Here is a 17703-nt window from a genome sequence, read left to right on the forward strand (position 1 = left end):
TTTCTTTATTAAGAGCATTAATAATATCAGTCTGAGCATTACTGGTGAAGGTGCTTATCAAGAATCCTCTCCCTGTGGAGCTGTTTGGCCAGAGGATATGATGAAGAGGCCACAGAGGAGAGGTTCCACCTAAGAGTCTGAAATAGTTCCCATAATGATGCCTGGTTCTGACTTAGCATCTTTCCAACCATTTTTTTCCAAAGGAAAAATATGGCAAACATTAGTCCTCTCATCTTTAATTCTGGAAAACCTGTCCCCAGTTGTATTTGGAATCCATCGCTCCCCATGTCACTCACAAACTAAGCTGGAAGAATCAGTCTACTTACTCATGGAGAGGAAGAACCAGTCCCTGGGGCTCAGACCCCACAGAAGCTCAGTCCAGCTGCACCGCCCAGGAGAGCTAGACGCCAAGGCAGACGGGCTGGACTCTCCCTGGTCAGCAGTGCCTGGGCCGTGCTCCAGAGCGATTTCTCACTCTGGTGATTCTTCCCCCACTCGCTTGAGTTTTGCCTCCTTTAATTACAGCCCAACTGAGTCATTAAGAGGAAGAAAGATGAGGAGGGGAGAAATGCAGAGTCTTTCCCTTACAGAACCACATTCCAATTTTTGCCTCCCTCCGAGCAGTGTGCCACGATGTGCCCAACCTAGAAGAGATGAGAATTCCTGTCTTTGTTCATCTTGACTTTTAAAAGGCAGAGTCTTGTTGTTGCCTCTCAGCCTCTGTGGCCAATTGGGAATGCTCTGGTCCTTCCTAATATCCGGGAGCCCACATAGCTTTTTAGGTCAAAATGGAAAAAGAAAATGATGGGACAGATTAGGCAGGGATGTGACTGGGTGATCTGTAAGGCTGGGGAGTATGAGATTGGTTTGAAATTGGTTTGGAATTCAGAGGCAGGGCTGAGAGTGAGGACGAGAGACGCCTCCTAAAAGACACTACCCCTCCCTGGGATCCAGAAAGCGTGTGCGTCCCTCCACCCCCTCCGTCCTTTCTAGGAAGGGCCTCAAGTGCCCAGCACTGCCCCTGCCATCCATCTCCTTCCCCCTGTGCTGTCCACATACCCGGTTTCCTACCAGGCACTTTCATTTTTCTCACATGGAAAGTAGAGGTAATGACGATAATGCCTAGTTCATAGGATTACTGTGAGCATTAAATTGGTTAAAAATAAGCAAAGCACTTAGAACGCGGCCTGGCACAGTCACCGTATAGATGGCTGCTCTTGCGTTACCAGCCTGCTTGCTCTCTTTTGTAAAATGGATATAATAGTGCTCATCTGGAAGAAAAGTTATAAGCGTTAACTGCAATGAACATAAGCGAGCTAGCACACAGTAGGTGCCTAATGAACGCCAGCTTTCTCTCTACTGGCCCCTCCTTCTCACACTAACCGCCTTGGGTGTGGTGTGTCTTGGGTATGGTTCAAGGTCTGTCTTCTCTTCTGAACTAGCTCATACGATGTAAACCAAGATGGAACACTTGTTTTTGTGTCTCCCGTCCCATTCACAGTGCTGGATATAGGAGTATTGCCAAATAAATATTTGGACTGCTAACAAAGCTGATGCTATAAGGCCATTACTGTAGGAAGGTACAACTGTGAAGAAGGAGACTCAGAATTAAATCCTGATTCTATTACTACCTGCCTACATGAATCTGAGAAATGCATGCATCTTTCTGGACTGGTGTTTTTTAACCACTTTTATCTCACCACACAATGGAACTATAGTTAAACTTCCCCAGCACAGTTAAATTATGTTGGTTGAAAGGAAAGAGTCAAACAAAAGAATATAGTTACTGCGCTTGGAACTTCTTTTAAAATAATTTAATCAATGATCTTTAAACATTTTTGCTGTGCACCTAAGATCCTCTCACAGTACACCAGTGTGCTGCGGCACACCAGTTGAAAATCACTGCTCTACCATAAAACACAAATGTAGTCTGGTACTACGGGGGCAGGGAGAGGAGGAAAGGGGAAAGAGGGGGCCGATTGGCAGGAGGGAGGGCGTGAGGCGGGATCTCATCTAATGTGCACGTTGTGAGGGTGGATAACAAGTGGACTATAACCTGAAGTGAGAATAATGTCATTAAGAAATTTGTACCATCATATTAATTTGAAATAAAAAAAATACAATTTTGAGAAGAAAAAAAATATAAAATCACTGTTGTAGACCTTTGTTTTTCTGTTTGTGTAAGGGTGAGGGTCCCTTCCTGCTCTGGTATCCGTTGTCTGGGAGCCTAACAGGTAGATTAAAGCTGGTCACCCAGTCTTTGCTATTGTTCTCATTGGCAGATGAAGTCTAGTTTTCTTGCTTGACCAGTAGAATGTGGTGGAAATGATGGCCAAGGACTTTTGAGGCTAGGTGCTAAGATGCCTTGCAGCTTCTGCCTGGGCTCTTGGAACACTGGACCTTGAGATGATCCTTTTGTGAGCCCAGCCTCCAAAGCAAGGGATGTTCAAGCCAAATGGGAGGCCATGAGCAAACGTTCTGTCTACTTGACAGCCCAGCTGAGGTCCAACATAGCCAGGATCAACTCAGCTGTGCCTGCCTCAGCATCACACAGGTCTATGGAGGAGCCCTCCAGAAAAAGAATCCTCCACCTGTCAGAGATCAGAGACAAACCCTTCTCACATTCCTGACGCATGTAACTGTAAGCAAAACAGGAACACTGTCTTAAGCCACTGAGTTTGGGGGTTCTTTCTTAGTAGTGGTTGTTTTTTAATAGATAGTTGGGACAAGGAAGGTAAACTATGAGCAGACATTTCAAAAGAGGCTAGGGAGGATGGATTTGGATGGCCAGAATGTCTGGTATTGGGTTAATCCAAGGGCTTCCTTCTTGAGCTGGGAAAACCAGGATAACACAAAAGAACAGTGTGAGGGAAATGCTTCAGGGGGCAGCAGTTACTTGGAGATGGTGGGAGAACCGTCCTCCCCACACCATGATTAAGTGCTTACAGGTTTCTTTGTTTTTGTCCTCTATCTTGATTAAAATTTTGCAGTGTGTATACTGCCACACGGAATAAACGAACCCATAGCTTACATTTCAAACTGTGCCTCGCTGATACCATTACGTTTGACAGATTTATAACATTTCTAATACATAACAATTTTTCTCTCCTTAAAACAGTGAAGGGGGGATGCAGGGTCCTTCCTTTTTCTGATGCTTCCTTCACCATTATTTCCTCCATCCTTGAGCAATAGGTAAGGTTTCTCAGAAAATAATTAAAAAAATAAAAATATTAGCCTAGTTCTTTAAGTATTATCACCTGCCCGCCTCATTATCTTTTACCTTGTGTTAGTACTGCATCATTGTTTTAACAAATTACTGTATGATTGGTAGATGAAAACATCAGAAATTTATCACATGACAATCCTATAGTTTAGGGGTCCATCCAACATGGGCCTCATTAGCCTATAAACACAAGGTGTTGGCAGGGCTGTTCCTTTCTAGAAGTTTTAAGGGTAAATCTATCTCTTGGCTTTTCCCAGCTTCTAGAGAGAATTCTTAGCACGTAACCTCTTCCTCTAACTCAGCGGTTCTCAACCTGTAGGTCGCAACCCACAGGAACAGTATTAAAGGGTCGTGGCATTAGGAAGGTTGAGAACCACTGCTCTAACTTCATGGCTAGCAGTGTTACATCTTGTTGCCACACTCTCTTTCTTAACTCATCCATGGTTAAGGACCTCTGTTATTACAATGAGCACATCATCATAATCCAGGATAATCTCCCTCTTTTAAGGTCAAGTAATTAGTGATCTCAATTCTGTATGCAAATTAAATTCCTGTTTTTGTCCTGTAGGTGACGGAATGCATTCACAGGTTCTGGGAGTTAGAATGTGGACATCCTTAGGGTGCCATTCCTCTCCTACCACACCCCTTATGACTACCCCCCCAAATTAGACAACTATGTATCTGAGAAACACATCATTCCAGGGGAGGGTTACCATAGCAGAAGCTGGAAACCTAGCAAAAGAAGTTAAATTTGTATTTTGCATGTCAGAAGCTGAGGTCTAGATAGAAGATAAAATAATAATAACAGCAATAATAATAAAAAATGGAAGTATCTGTGATCTATTAGAGAATTAGCTTCTTTCCCACCCACAAAGAAATAAAGATCATGTGAGCTGGGGGAGGACAGGGATGCGGGAAGTCAAACAAGACAGCCTCATAAATGCTAATGAATCTCCTTAAAGGGGACCCCATGCTCTGTCCCCACCAGGCTAATGATGTGGGCGGCTGAAGGGGCTGAGGAGCAGCAGAAAATCAGGTGGGTTTGGGGACTGTGAAGGCAAAGGGACGAGGGCATCACTTGCTAGAGAGTGCAGGCTGGCAGCAAGCACGGTGGGTGTTCTTCCCTGGCAGGAAAACAGCCAACTAGGGATGCCTCAGGGAGGCTGCTGGACATTCCCCGTGCCCTCGGGGGTGGGTGGAAAAGCTATCTGGTAGTTAGAGCCATCTGTGGTGAGATGAAGACCAGAAGGCAGCAGATGCCAGGATAGACCATGTACCTGTAAATCAGGCGGGACCACAGAGGTCCTTACATATTCCAGAAAAAAAGGAAAGTGCTGGGCCAGGACTAGAGGAGACAACGGGTGCCAGACTAAGAGGTGATGGCTCAGCTCCAGATATCCTCTTGGCCCCCAGGCCTTGGGGGCACGTAAGCCCTCTTGAGCTTAAATGCTCTGTTAAGAGGTGGAGGCAAGAAGCCAAAATTGACTAGAATTGTTTCCACTAACAGTGGAATAGAAATGAAATGAAATTCGGTTATAGAAACATTATGGAAAATTAGATATGCTGTGCTCCTAAATTTGTGTGGCTCCAAGTATCATACCCACCAAATGTAAGTATCAGTAATGTGGTCTCATCAGCTCACACATAAATGACACTATAAATCCCAAGTCCTTGTCAGTTGTACTCTTTGATTTTTCAGAAAATCTATGAGTTCAAGAACTGTTGCTCCCCTTGGAAAGATTATGGAATGGAGGCTAATGAAGTTAACATAGGTTCCACAGCTGTAGTCATTTCAACAACCACATCAATGCTCGAGCCCAGTTCACTCAGACCAGCTGCTTTCCATGGCTTTTTACTGCAATCTCGCTTGTCTCAGCGGCCACTTTGGGAAAGCAAACCAAAGTGGCCCTGATACTAGCAATGGTACCAAAGACACAATCTTGGTCCTCCATCCTGCCACCTGGTGGCAAGACCTTGGAAAGTCACTCTGCTTCCTGATTCTCATTTCCACATCCGTGAGGGAATCTATTGCCCAGGTTTGTTGTAAGGGTGAGTTATTACACGTAGGCATGATTGGAGAACTCTAAAGTGTTCTAAAAATACAAGGCATTATTATTTTTCTAGCAGATGGAATTTCTTAGAAGGGAAGTATAAGAAAAAGTTTCTCTCTGCAGGCATGATGGAGAGTCCACAGAGGAATGAAAGAGATTTTCAATCTCAGTGTAAGAGTGGGTATTGCTCTTTCTTATTCTGAAGGTACAAAGAAGAGCCTTCCTCACATCTATTGAACCCAGAGGTTGTAGTCTTAACGTTTCACATCCTTAATCTTGGGAGGAAGGTCTCTGACAACCTCATCAGACTGTTGAATTTTCTCTTAACCTCCAGGGAATGAATGTTCTTTCTCTCTTTCCATTTTTCCAGTTTATGTTAATGAGAGGTAAAGAAAGACAATGCCTGCCTAGATGCACATGCATAAACACACACACACACACATACACGAGCATGCGCACACACACACACGCATAGACAAACATACATCTCTGCATTCTCAGGTTTCATTTTTATGGGACATTTGTCCTAAGGGAAAGGAGCTTAATAGTTTGGGAAAGAGCAATTATGAAAAAGAAGAAAGAGGCAAACAACCTAATCATTTCAGAAGAGTCAGTCTCATGTTTTGGAGACAACGTGGATTTGGAGCAGCCTTTTGAATCGCTTATCTACTGACCAAATCTGAGACTTGGGCAAATCCTCCTCTCCCAAACTAGGGGCTCACCTTTCCAATATGCAAAATGAATGGATGAGTTTCAGTACTTAGAGGCAGACAGCTTCCTCTGCATACTGACCCAGCATTGCGCACACCTGCTAATGTGTACTGACCCAACATCGTGCACACCTGATGCTGCTCTGTACTGACCCAGCACCATGCACACCTGCTAATGTGTATTGACCCAGCATTGCAGACACCTGCTGCTTCTGGGTACTGACCCTGTATTGTGCACACCTGATACTGCTCTGTACTGACCCAGCACCATGCACAACTGCTAATGTTTACTGACCCAGCATCATGGACACCTGCTGCAGCTGGGTACTGACACAGCATCATCACAGACACTTGATGCTGCTGTGTACTGACCTAGCATCACACATACCTGCTAATGTGTACTGACCCAGCATCACAGATATTTGCTGCTACTGCTGTGTACTGACCCAGCATCTTCAATGTCTTCTCTGTTGCCAACACCCCTACTTTTCCTTATGCCTTTGCCTATTTCAGGACCATGAATTTCAGGTGTAGCTGCCTCGGGCTCAAGCACTAGAATGACTGGTTCAGTCCCTCTGACCAGAAACTTTGCCGGAGTATGGACATGGGAACCAAGTTGACCCAAAAGAGATGGAGTGCTATTACTGCAGTTGGAGGGACAATGGGTCCTCTGCAGGACCCATTGAGCAGAGAGGGTACAGCTGATCAAAAATGGCACAGTGTTAAGGAAAGTAGAGCTCAGATAAAGAGGGGGTCCCCATGACATTATTTGAGCCCCTCAACCTAACTATCCCAAGACTTTCCATTTGAGCCAATATGTACTATATTTCCTCTTTTTGCCTAAACTAGTTTGAGTTTAGTTTCTGTTACTGATAATCCTAAGAATTTTGGTCAATAAAATATCCAATTATCCATACACCTCTGAAGATTTGTTGATCTAAGTCTCAAATATAGTTTTCTTGCATCATCTCATATTCTAGAAGCTTCTTCTTTGTATTGGTCTTCTGACCTTTGTTTACCTTCCAGCTGGTGTGTAGCTGCATTAAGGGTCAATTATGTATTCTATTTCTCTTGGGTCTTGTTCAGAGAACCTCGTCTACAGCAGGATTTCCCATCCCTAGGCCCATCCTTCCCTTTTGTTCTTCTTTCTTCTTTATGTACTGAGAGGAGTCCTGCTGGGGTGTTGAGCTGGATCAACAGATTCCTTGGGTTCTCCCTCAGTTTACTGGGAAAGATAAACTCAAAAACCAGTCTGTGTTGTTAAATGTCACAGGTGTGGAGCATATTGCAAGGGTACAAGTCAAATCTATCAAGTATAGAACATAAATGTCTTAACACAATAATCAAGTAAATGGGGTGAAAGCTATATTAATTAGTTTGATATAAGCACTTTAAATTGTATAAAAAAACACATTGTACCCCACGTATGCCTAAATGTATTCATAATCTATGTGTATATGACTTAATTAAAAAAAACAAAACCTCAAATGTCACAGGTGATTTAGTTAACATGGGTATGGAAAATAGCAGTGATCTCTAGAGGAGCACCACCACCTGTCTGGGAGAAGATGGCCATGTGGGGAAGAGGGAAAAGGCTTCACAAAGGAGTTGAACCTGGAAAAGTGTTCATATGCTTGCTACGTAGACTTGAGAGCAATTCAGAAAGAATGATACAAGCAAAGGCTTTGAGGCAATAAAGGCAAGTGTGTTTTGGGAACTGTATCTGAGTAGCTCCATTTGGCTGAATGTAGAATGAAGTAAAGGGGCTAGAGAGATAGGAAATGGGTCAAAATTGAATGCCAGGCTACACATGTACACACAAACACACATCCATTCTTGTACTAAAAGTTCATGGTCCTGGGAACTAGTCCCATCAATAGCGTCAAAGTTTCTAGGAGTGGAGCCCTAGAACATGCATTTTGAACAGGCCCATGGTCATTTCTATAAAATAAACCAAAAACTTGGGGCCTCCCTGCTGTACAGCAACACAGATCTGCTTCTCCCTGTCTCTATGCCTTTGTCGTCTTCTTAATGTTAGTTAACCCAGCCTCTGAAGCTAATTCCAACACCAGCTTCCCAAGCAAGCCTTCTACAAACCTTAGGTCTCACCTGAAACTTCCTCCTCTGAACCACACCAATATACCTACTCTCCATCCTAATTACAGGTTATTGATATGACCCCCACTGCATTCACAGAGAAAAGGGATACCCTATCTTACTTTCAAATGGACTGAAAGACTCTGGAGGCCAGTCACTCTCAGGGACCTACTGAATGGTAAGCACTTAAGTTATAACACCTTGTTTCATTAATCCAATAATTCCAAGAGAGAGTTTAATTTTCCCACTTCACAGATGAGGAAACCAAGTTTTCCTAGTCTGCTGAATGGCATCGAGGCAGGGGCTATCGGCAGTGTGATCCTCCTTGACCAGCTTCCCTTAGAGGGAGGGACCTCTGGCACATGACCTTAGCACCTGGGCTAGTGCCACGTTCCCAGGTCAGTGGGCACTCACCACACATCCTGAGGAGTCCACTTGGCGATCGGACACACACTTGAAGTTGCGCGTGCAGCCCCCATTGTTCCGAGAGCAGTCACGAACTGGCCCAAAGGAGGACAGCAGGTCATTGATGGTTTCAAAATATGTGGACAGCATCGCTTCTTCCCTTGGAGAGAAAGAAGATGGTTAAACCCAGAGATATCTGCATTGTTATTAAAAAAATTAATATGATTCATTACATTTGAAACTTTCACTTATTTTAGTGGTAATCAAGAACATAATGCAAGCTAAAAAAAAAAAACCAAACAAACAACAGCAATATCCCATCAAAGGGCATGGTACTAATGTCTTGCTGTGATAAAGAGAAATGGACTTACAACTGGGTAGCCTTTATTTCATTAATCCTCATTATTTTGGAAGGTAGGTATGAGATGTCCATTTTACCCATAAGTTAACTGTAGTTTAGAATGAAGTTTGCCCTAGTTCCATCTGAGTCCAAAGAGAAAGCTCTTCCCAGTACATAACACTGAACTTGCATCATATCTGTTTCTGAAGGTTCTAGAGTTCCCTATCAAGACTCTATAATTAGCACATTTCTATTCCAACTTTATGGATGCAAAACTGAAACTATGAAAGACTGTGGGACTTACCCCAAATCCCATAGTCTATGAACATCAGGGCCAGGATACAAACACAGGAAGCTGATTGTAGGACCCTAGGACATTATTTTTCAGACTACTGCATACATGTCACACCATCAAGACTACCAGCAAACACAACTTGAAAGTTAAGGGATTTCAAGGAAGTGCCTGATTTTCCCCAAATGAGGTTCTTAAAAGATAAGACTAGACTCAATACCATAATCCATGGATCTGCCCAAATTCCATAAGATAGAATTATATAAGGTGGGGGGCACAGATGAAAGTTTCTAGATGCCATTTTCTGAAGAGAAGGCCTCAAATAAGGAACTTCCTCACACTGGCTTAAGTGTGACTCCCATAGTTGTGGGAAGTATTAAAGGGGTCCCATGGGCAGTAAGCAGAAGCCCCCTTCCCTGACATATGCCCCGTGAGGCCCAGAGCTATAAGACAAGTGAGATGCACAGGCAGCAGGAAGATTCCCCTTCTCTCCCCCTCCCCAGGCTTGAAGCTCCAGATTTGGGTGTCCTAACTCATTTCCTGCTTCCCCTCTTATGCCCTCTGTCCCATCTTTCATACTGTCTGCCAGTGAACTTGGTAAATCCCAGCTCTAATTAGATACTCCTCTGATCAATGGCTTCCCGGTACTTAGAAAAGAAATATAAATTAGTTTCCTTGGCATAAAAGACTCTTCATAACCTGGTCCCCAGCTACATGTCCAGCTTCATTTACCCTGTCGTCACATCTGTATCCCCGAGCCAGGAGCTCTTCTCATTCCCTGAACACACCATCCCGAAAAACAGACTCTGCAATGGAAAGTTCCATACAGGAGATTTATTGAGGCACCTCGTGGGAGGTGCTCCTGTAGACAGTGAGTGATGAGGGATTTCCAAATGGAAAGCAGGTTTTCCAATGTGCATCTGAAGACCTAGCTCATCTTCCAGGGAGCTCAAGAGCTGGGCGGGCCTTTATGGATGCCCTGAGTTAGTGAGGCAAGGACGAAGGCCTCTGCATCCCCACATCAGCCAGTCACTGGCAATGGCTGCTATCTGGAAGGTGTGAGGCAGTTCCTTGACCCTGAAGACAAAGCCCAGTCACTTACAGTCACAGCTGGGGATCTGAGTGGAGCACATACATTCACCTCTCTGAACCCCTGATCTGGCCTTCTGTCTGATGCTCATTTTCACATTATTTCCTCAAGGAAATCCTAAAATTCCTTGAAAACTGTTCATACGCATCTATTCATTCACATGTCACACAAGCTTATTGGGTGTCTACTATGTTCTAAGTACCCTTCTAGGTCTGGGGATGCAGCAGTGACTTCAGACAAGATCTTCACCTCCACAGAGCTTACTGATACCTTCTTTGTGAAACCTCTTCTATCTCCCCTACTAGGATGAATTCCTTTTCTCTATGAGCATATTGTTTAATTCCACTATTTTATTGATCTTACTTGTAAGCTCCATGGTTTCCCAGAGCAACTATCAGTTTTTAAAGGAAAAGGCTCAAGATTTATTCTTCCCTCATTAGCCCCCAATACAGAGCACAGGAAGAGGATGTGCTGTTTTCAAATGGAATGAAGGAAACACAGGAAGACACGGGCGCTGTCCCCACCAGACAGTAGTTTCACCAAGAGCTATCCCTTCAGGCCACTTCCCTCCCTGGTCCCCAACTCTGGGCTCTTATTCAACCCTTCACATTCAGTGCTACAGGAGAAAGACACACAAGGTGAACAAGGAGCGGTGAGGGTTATCCCTGGCTTCCCAACTTTGTCTAGAGTGATGTGGCAGGTGCATGGAGAAGAGGATTAACAGCTCCTGAGAAGATGCTCTGGGGAAACCTGCCACTTATGAGTCATGAAGAATCGAGGATCCAGGGGAAGACACTGAAGGCTATTAAAATATTAATACCCTTAGAGGGAGAAGAAGGAATGGAAAGTGAGAGGAGAAGAGAAAGATAGAGGGAGAGAGGGAGAGAGGAACTAAACAGGTAGAGAAATTGCTAGAAAGAAAGAAGAGAAACAGAGACAGAGACAGATACAATCACCCAGAAGCAGATGAATAGATACATAAAGATGGACAGCTAGCTAGATATAGATGAACAGATAACAGATGATAGATAGATAGATAGACAGACAGACACAGAGATACACACAGGCACACAGAGGAGTGACAAAGAGAGAGAGATGAAAAGAGAAGCAGATGGAGACAGAGACAGTGTGTGAGACACGAGACAGTAGGAAAACAAAGAGAGGACAGAAACGGGAGTCAGAAACGTAGAGATTAAAAGAGACGACATTAAGAGAAACCGAACAAGGGCGTCAGTGTGTAGCGGAGAGGAAGAGGGGAGGTGAGGGGAGATGCAGAAAGACAGAGAAGAGTGAGGAGAAGACACCGAGCGGAAAAGCAAACACACGTACACAGAGACACGGAGAACAGCAAACCCCAGAGAAACGAAGAGAAGAGAAAAAGAGCCAAAAAATGGCACCTTCCTGCGGCGCTCAGACACTTCAGGCAAATGCGGAGGCTGTTCGCTTCTAAAAGGATTGGTCCTGCATAAACATCAGTTACGTGCGGGGACCATTACTTAAAACACAAAGATCTGACACCAGGGCTGCTCCCAAGTCAAGAGAAGTGATTGTGAAATGAAGAATATGAACAGGAGAGAGAAAAGGCGCTTAAGGCAGACGCTGGCGTTTTCTTAACACAGAGACTCAATCTCTCATCCCTGCTGTGGAGTCCAAGGTTTGAAGTCTGTTGGATGTTAGAGCTGCCAGACAGCAGTGGCCCAACAGGGGTCAATACAACAGGACTGGGGGCAGAAGGGGCCACAGGGGGGCATCAGGAGACCTGCGTGAGGGGCTCAGCTTTGTCAGAAATCACCACCATCGCATTACCTTCGTTGCTTATCATTTCCTGAGCGCCTACTATGTGCCAAGGCCGTGCTGAGTTCCTGTGCTCCTCCCTCTCATCTGCACACTAGCCACCCTCTGAGCTATAGTTTTGCTCCCCTTGTGCGGGTGGAGAAGCCAGGTCTCAGGGGAGTGGCGTCACTTGCTCTGGTCCACACAGAGATGGAGCAGTGAGGCCAGGCCACCACATGAATTTGCCTAACTCTAAGACCAGAGCTTTCCCTGTGCCACGGTTAAGTTTCAACAACCTGCTCTGTGTCTTGAGCAAGTCAGACTGTCACAATTGTAAAGCCAGCAGGAATCTGTGTGCATTCACTCTGTGTCTCAGGGGAGGGAGAGTGGGAAGGCCTGTGATGCTAGGCCTCTGTGCATGGCACATAATAACCTCAGTCCACAGTGGAATCAATGGGAACGTGGTGCTGACTCCAGCTGCTAGAAGAAATACTGCAAACTTAGTTTATTTTTATTTCAGAATATTACAGAGGTACAAATGTTTGGGTTACATGAAATGCTTTTGCAGTTTGAGTCAAGGTTGTGTTTCCCTCACCTGGATAGTGTGCATTGTACCCATTAGGTGTGACTTTATCCCTCCCCACTTGTCCCCTCACCACCTTTGAGTTTTACTACCAACTGTGCACATGGGTTTTGATCAGTTAGTTCCAATTTAATAGTGAGTACACGTGGCATTTGTTCTTCCATTCTTGAGGTACTTCACTTAGAAGAATGGTCTCCAGTTCCATTCAGGTCTTACAGAAGATACCAGTTCACCACTGATTTATGGTTGAGTAGTGCTCACGGTATACACGTACCACACGGCCTTAATCCATGCATGTATTGGTGGGCACATGGGCTGATTCCACATCCTTGTGATGGTCACATAACAACAGAAATGCAGTCTCTCGTAGTTCTCAAGGTTTGATAGAATACGGACCCTCTGTCAGCGTCCTTCCTTACCTGTGCTGGTGGCTCTCGGCAACCCTTAGCTTTCTTTTGCTTGTGACTTTAGCACTGCTATACATGGCCCGTTTTTGTGCCCTCTTGTGTTCTTAAAAGAACACCCACCTTAATCCATTATAATTTCATCTTAATTTTCTCTGCATCCACCCTATTTCCAATAAGCTCACAGTCTGATGTTCCAGGTGGAGATGAATTTTGGGGAGACACTATTCACACCAGTACACAGTTTGAGAAGGGCTCCAGCTCACACAGTGGCATCGAGCTGAGACTGGAACACCCCAGTCCTTGCTCTCACTCCAGTGCTCCTAAGACCACACTGTCCCTTCCAACTCCAGGCTTTTTAAACTCCACTGTGGTCTTTACAAGGCATGACAAATCTTAAGAAAAAGATCAAGATGAAGTCATTTTTCATGATATCTTTCCCTTAGTTTGAGAGGAGAAAAGACCAACGTTAAGGAAATCCTCAGCACACCCCGGGAACTGTGAGGAGAGCTTTTGACAGACATTCTCTCACCATCCTGCAGAGCAGAGGTCGACAGACTTTCTGACTAGGACTAGAGAGCAAAGCTCATAGGCTGTGCGCACCACACGGCCTCTGTCCCAGATACTCAATTCCGCATCTGAAATACACTAGTGGCCACTGACAATATGTAACAGAATGAGCACAGTTATGTTTCGATCAAACCATATTTATAGGACACAATGGCATTCACTGCTACTTCCTGTTTTAGATATGAAAACATTCCCGGTGTTGGAGTTAAGATTTTAACCCATGTAGGTCCAACTCCAGAACATATATTCCTTCTCCTATATGAATTGATTCTAAAACTCAGTCTTCTTATCTGTAAGATGGGAACAATATCTGCCTTACTCCCAATGCTGTAGAGTATCATGAGGATACAATAACATGATACATAGAAATGTGCTTTCTAAACTCTAAAAGCCAATGCCTGTTTGTCAATTTATTCATCTTTTATTCATTCAACAAACATTTGTGCACCTATTACATGTTAGACAGCAATCTGCTGGTTACTATGTCTTTTCTTTGGCCTTTCTGTACCTCTGTTTCTGAACTTATAAAAATGCAGACACTGTCCAGCATGTTTCCAAGAATCTCACTAGCTCTTGACATCCTAATTCTTTTCTTTCTGATAATATTGCTTCAAAACTGAGTCAGCCAGATGTCAGCAGGCTGGGTGAGGCTGCTGTCCCCTCATTACCTGCCTGGTCAAGTGCAAATGCATCACTTGGGTTCCATTTGGCTCAGTCAGCCTGAGTCCAACGCAGGGTGAGCGTTAGGCCGGTGTCTGGGAACAGATGCTGAGGTGGCCTGCTGTTAATGAACACCACAAGAGGGCTGTGTCACTCATAGACAGGTGTGAATGGATGACGCAAAGCAGAGACAGTGGCAGGCCCCCCACAGATGCAGACTAATCATTTTCTGGTAACAACCAACAACCTTGTTTCCCAAGATCCCCGGCAAGGAGGAACGTAGGACAGCATTTTGATAGGAAGCAAGCTTCTTTTGCCCGCCCTGCCTTAGGGTTTAGGGAGCCTTCTCAACCCCCAACAGCATGCGCCTCGGTGCAGAACGGCAGATGAGAGGGCAGGTTTGTCTGGAGCTGGACTGCCTTTAGGTGGAATCCAGCTTCATTCACTGTGAGAACTTGGGCAAGTCCCTGACACCCTGAGCCTGCACTTTCTCTTCTGAAAAATGGGGATGTTAATACCTAGTTGATAGGTATTAATAGCTGAATTCACATGAGAAATAAATTAGATCATGCACGTTAAATGCCTGGTATACAGTAAGTGCCCAACAACTAGTAATAACTAGTGCCATCTGAATGTCCTTCAACACTGAGAAAGTAAGGAACTAACTGTGGGAGAAGGAACAGAGGATCTGGGAGCCCAGAAGGTCCATTTACTCATTTAAAATGTTTCATTGCTACCAAATTTTCTCTGGGCCTGGGCTGACTCTTGGGAGACACAGAGAGGGCCATAACATAGCCTATTACATAGTAGTAACCTAGAAATGTTAAGTGGGGCCATAGGACCACAAAGAAGAGGCTCTCACTCAGGCCCTTTAAGTAGGAGCTCAGAGAAGGCTTTTTAAAGGAGGAAATATTGAACTTGAGACATAAAAGGATGGACAGGAAGTAGCTAATGGTAGGAGGGTGGTGTGGGATAGGGGAATTCCAGGCAGAGGGAACAGAGAATGTTAAGGCCCCGAGGCAGGAATGGGTATACCCTGATTAGGGGCAGGGCAGGGGTGGCTTTAGGAGCTTGCAAGGAAGCTGGAGTGTCCAGGAGGAGGTGGTGTGGCAAAGGAGGGCACAGGGGCTGCCACGAGCCAGGCTACAGAGGCTGTGTGTGCCTGGTGGTGGTGATTCTAGACTCCAGGCTGCCGCCCCAAGGTTCTGAAAGCAGACTTTGCCTCTGCTTAGAGCAATAGCACAGATGAATAGTGAATAAAAGTCACTATGGCAATAACAACGAGAATAATCGTTAATGATCATTGTGCATTCTCAATATGCCAGCAGGGGTTTCAAGTACCACATGTGTCAACCCACTTACTGGTCTCCAAAATACAATGACATAAATGTCAGGATCATCCCCACTTTATAGGGGAAGAAACTGAGGCTTGTTTTGAGGATTAGGCTGTTTTGAGACCAGTTAAAAGTAATATAGGTAAAGCCCCAGTACAGCACCCATCACGTGGTGACTGCATTATGAGGATGAATAGATAAAAGGCTTTCAGGGGAGGGACAGGGGTGAGACGGCACAGGACACACAAAGGCACGAGTGCTTTTCCAAAGACAGAGCTATTCAGCAATGGGGATGTGACCTCCCAGTGTGTCCCTGCTGGTCTCTGCAGAATAGGACCTGGGGAGGGCCGGCCATTTTCGGGGTAATTGTGCAGGAAGTCTAGCTTCCAGGGGAGGGGATGTATAACATCACGGTGAGCAGCAATAATAAGGGTTAATATCTACTGAGAGTTTATGACATGAGAACTTGGCCTTAACACAGATTATCTCATTTAATTCTTGCCATATCTGTTTGGGATCATGGCATCATCTCTGGTCCCACCCCCCACCCCCCAATTTGAATACAAACATATATACTTATATTCAGGTCAGCAGACTGGCAGTGGGGCCCAGTGACAGAGCTGGTTGCCACCCTGGATGTGTCTGACTCCAGCCTCCCTGGTGCCTGACTTCTCTTTAGGAGTCCTTTCTCCCCAGAGGGGCTGGTGTTCCAACTGACACCGAGTATGCTTCTTCCTCTAGCAATTACAGTTTGCACTGCTTTGGGCTGAGATCTATCTGCTGTGCAGAGTCTTATAGCTTCCCGTGAGCACTTTGTGCGTCTACATAGGTCAGAAGCTTTCTGAATGCTGAGAGCGCTCACTCACATCCCCCCAGACACTGGGCACACCGCCGCTGTGCACTCAAAGGGGCCAGGTGCCAAAGGAAGACGATGGGAGGACAAACAAGGCTCATGAGCTGTGTGGTCTCAAGAACAAAGAAAAAATGACCCTGATGTCCTTTGTCCATAGGCGAAATACAGACAATAATACTCAACTCTCCGGGTTGAGGAGCAGGATTCACAAACTTCAGATATGAAAGCTCCTCATTACCACGAGGCCCACACGGGACAATCCATACAGGGCTCTCATGCTTTGGGGAATGCATTGGTTTATTTAGCAAATATTTACCCAGGCTCGCCATGGGAGATTAGGTGCGGGCAAACCTCCTTTATTGTACCTTCCTTTATTGTGCTTCACAGATACGGCTTTTTTGTTTTCTTTGTGCAAATTGAAGATTGCAGCAGCCTGCATGGAACAAGTCTATCAGCACCCCTTTTCCAATGGCGTGCACTCACTTTGTGTCCCTACGTCACATTATAACAATTCCCACAATATTTAAAACTTCTTCATTATTATTTTTATCTTTTATGATGATATGTGATAAGTATAACTGTTTGGGGGCACCACCATCCATGCCTGTTTAAGACAATGAATTTAATTTATAAATATTGTTTGTGCTCTGACTGCTCCATCCACCAGCTCTTCCCGATCTCTCTCCCTCTCCTCAGGTCTCTCTGTTCCCTGAGAAACAATATTTAAATTAGCCAATTAACAACCCCACAATAGCTTCTGAGTGTTCAAGTGAAAGGTAGAGTCACTTAAAATCAAAAGCTAGAAATGATCGATTGGACTAAGGAAGACAAGTGGAAAAATGAGAGATAAGTCAAAAGGGAGGCCTCTTGTGCTAACCAGTCAAGTTTGGAATGAAAAAGAAAAGTTCTAGGCCAGGTACAGTGGCTCACGCCTGTAATCCCATCATTACCAGAGGCTGAGGCAGGTGGGTAGATTGCTTGAGGTCAGGAGTTCGAGACCAGCCTGAGCAAGAAGGAGACTCCCGTCTCTACTAAACATAGAAAAACTGAGGCAAGAGGATCACTTGAGCCCAAGAGTTGCAGGTTGCTGTGAACTATGATGATAGCAGGGCACTCTACCCAGGCCAACAACGTGAGACCCTATCTTAAACCAAACCAAACAAAAACATATTAAAAAAAGAAAAGTTCTTAAAGGAAATTAAAAATGAAATTTGAGTGAACACATGAGTGATAAGAAAGTGAAACAGCTTATTGGTGATATGGAGAAAGTGATAGTGGTCTGGACAGAGGATCTAACCAGTCACAGCATTCCCTTCAA

The 17703-nt window shown here is 44.8% G+C and overlaps 1 protein-coding gene across 1 annotated transcript in view; it reads right to left on the minus strand.

The window, feature by feature from the left end:
* ASTN2 (astrotactin 2) overlaps nt 1–17703 on the minus strand; it is a 655276-nt gene that overhangs the window by 388401 nt on the left and 249172 nt on the right. The window contains exon 8 of the mRNA XM_012802447.1: nt 8496–8646. Within this exon, the coding sequence (XP_012657901.1) occupies nt 8496–8646 (151 nt within the window). The remainder of the gene's footprint in view (nt 1–8495; nt 8647–17703) is intronic.

Source organism: Otolemur garnettii, unplaced genomic scaffold, assembly GCF_000181295.1.
Source record: "Otolemur garnettii isolate 467f Iridium unplaced genomic scaffold, OtoGar3 scaffold00014, whole genome shotgun sequence".
NCBI lineage: Eukaryota > Metazoa > Chordata > Mammalia > Primates > Galagidae > Otolemur > Otolemur garnettii.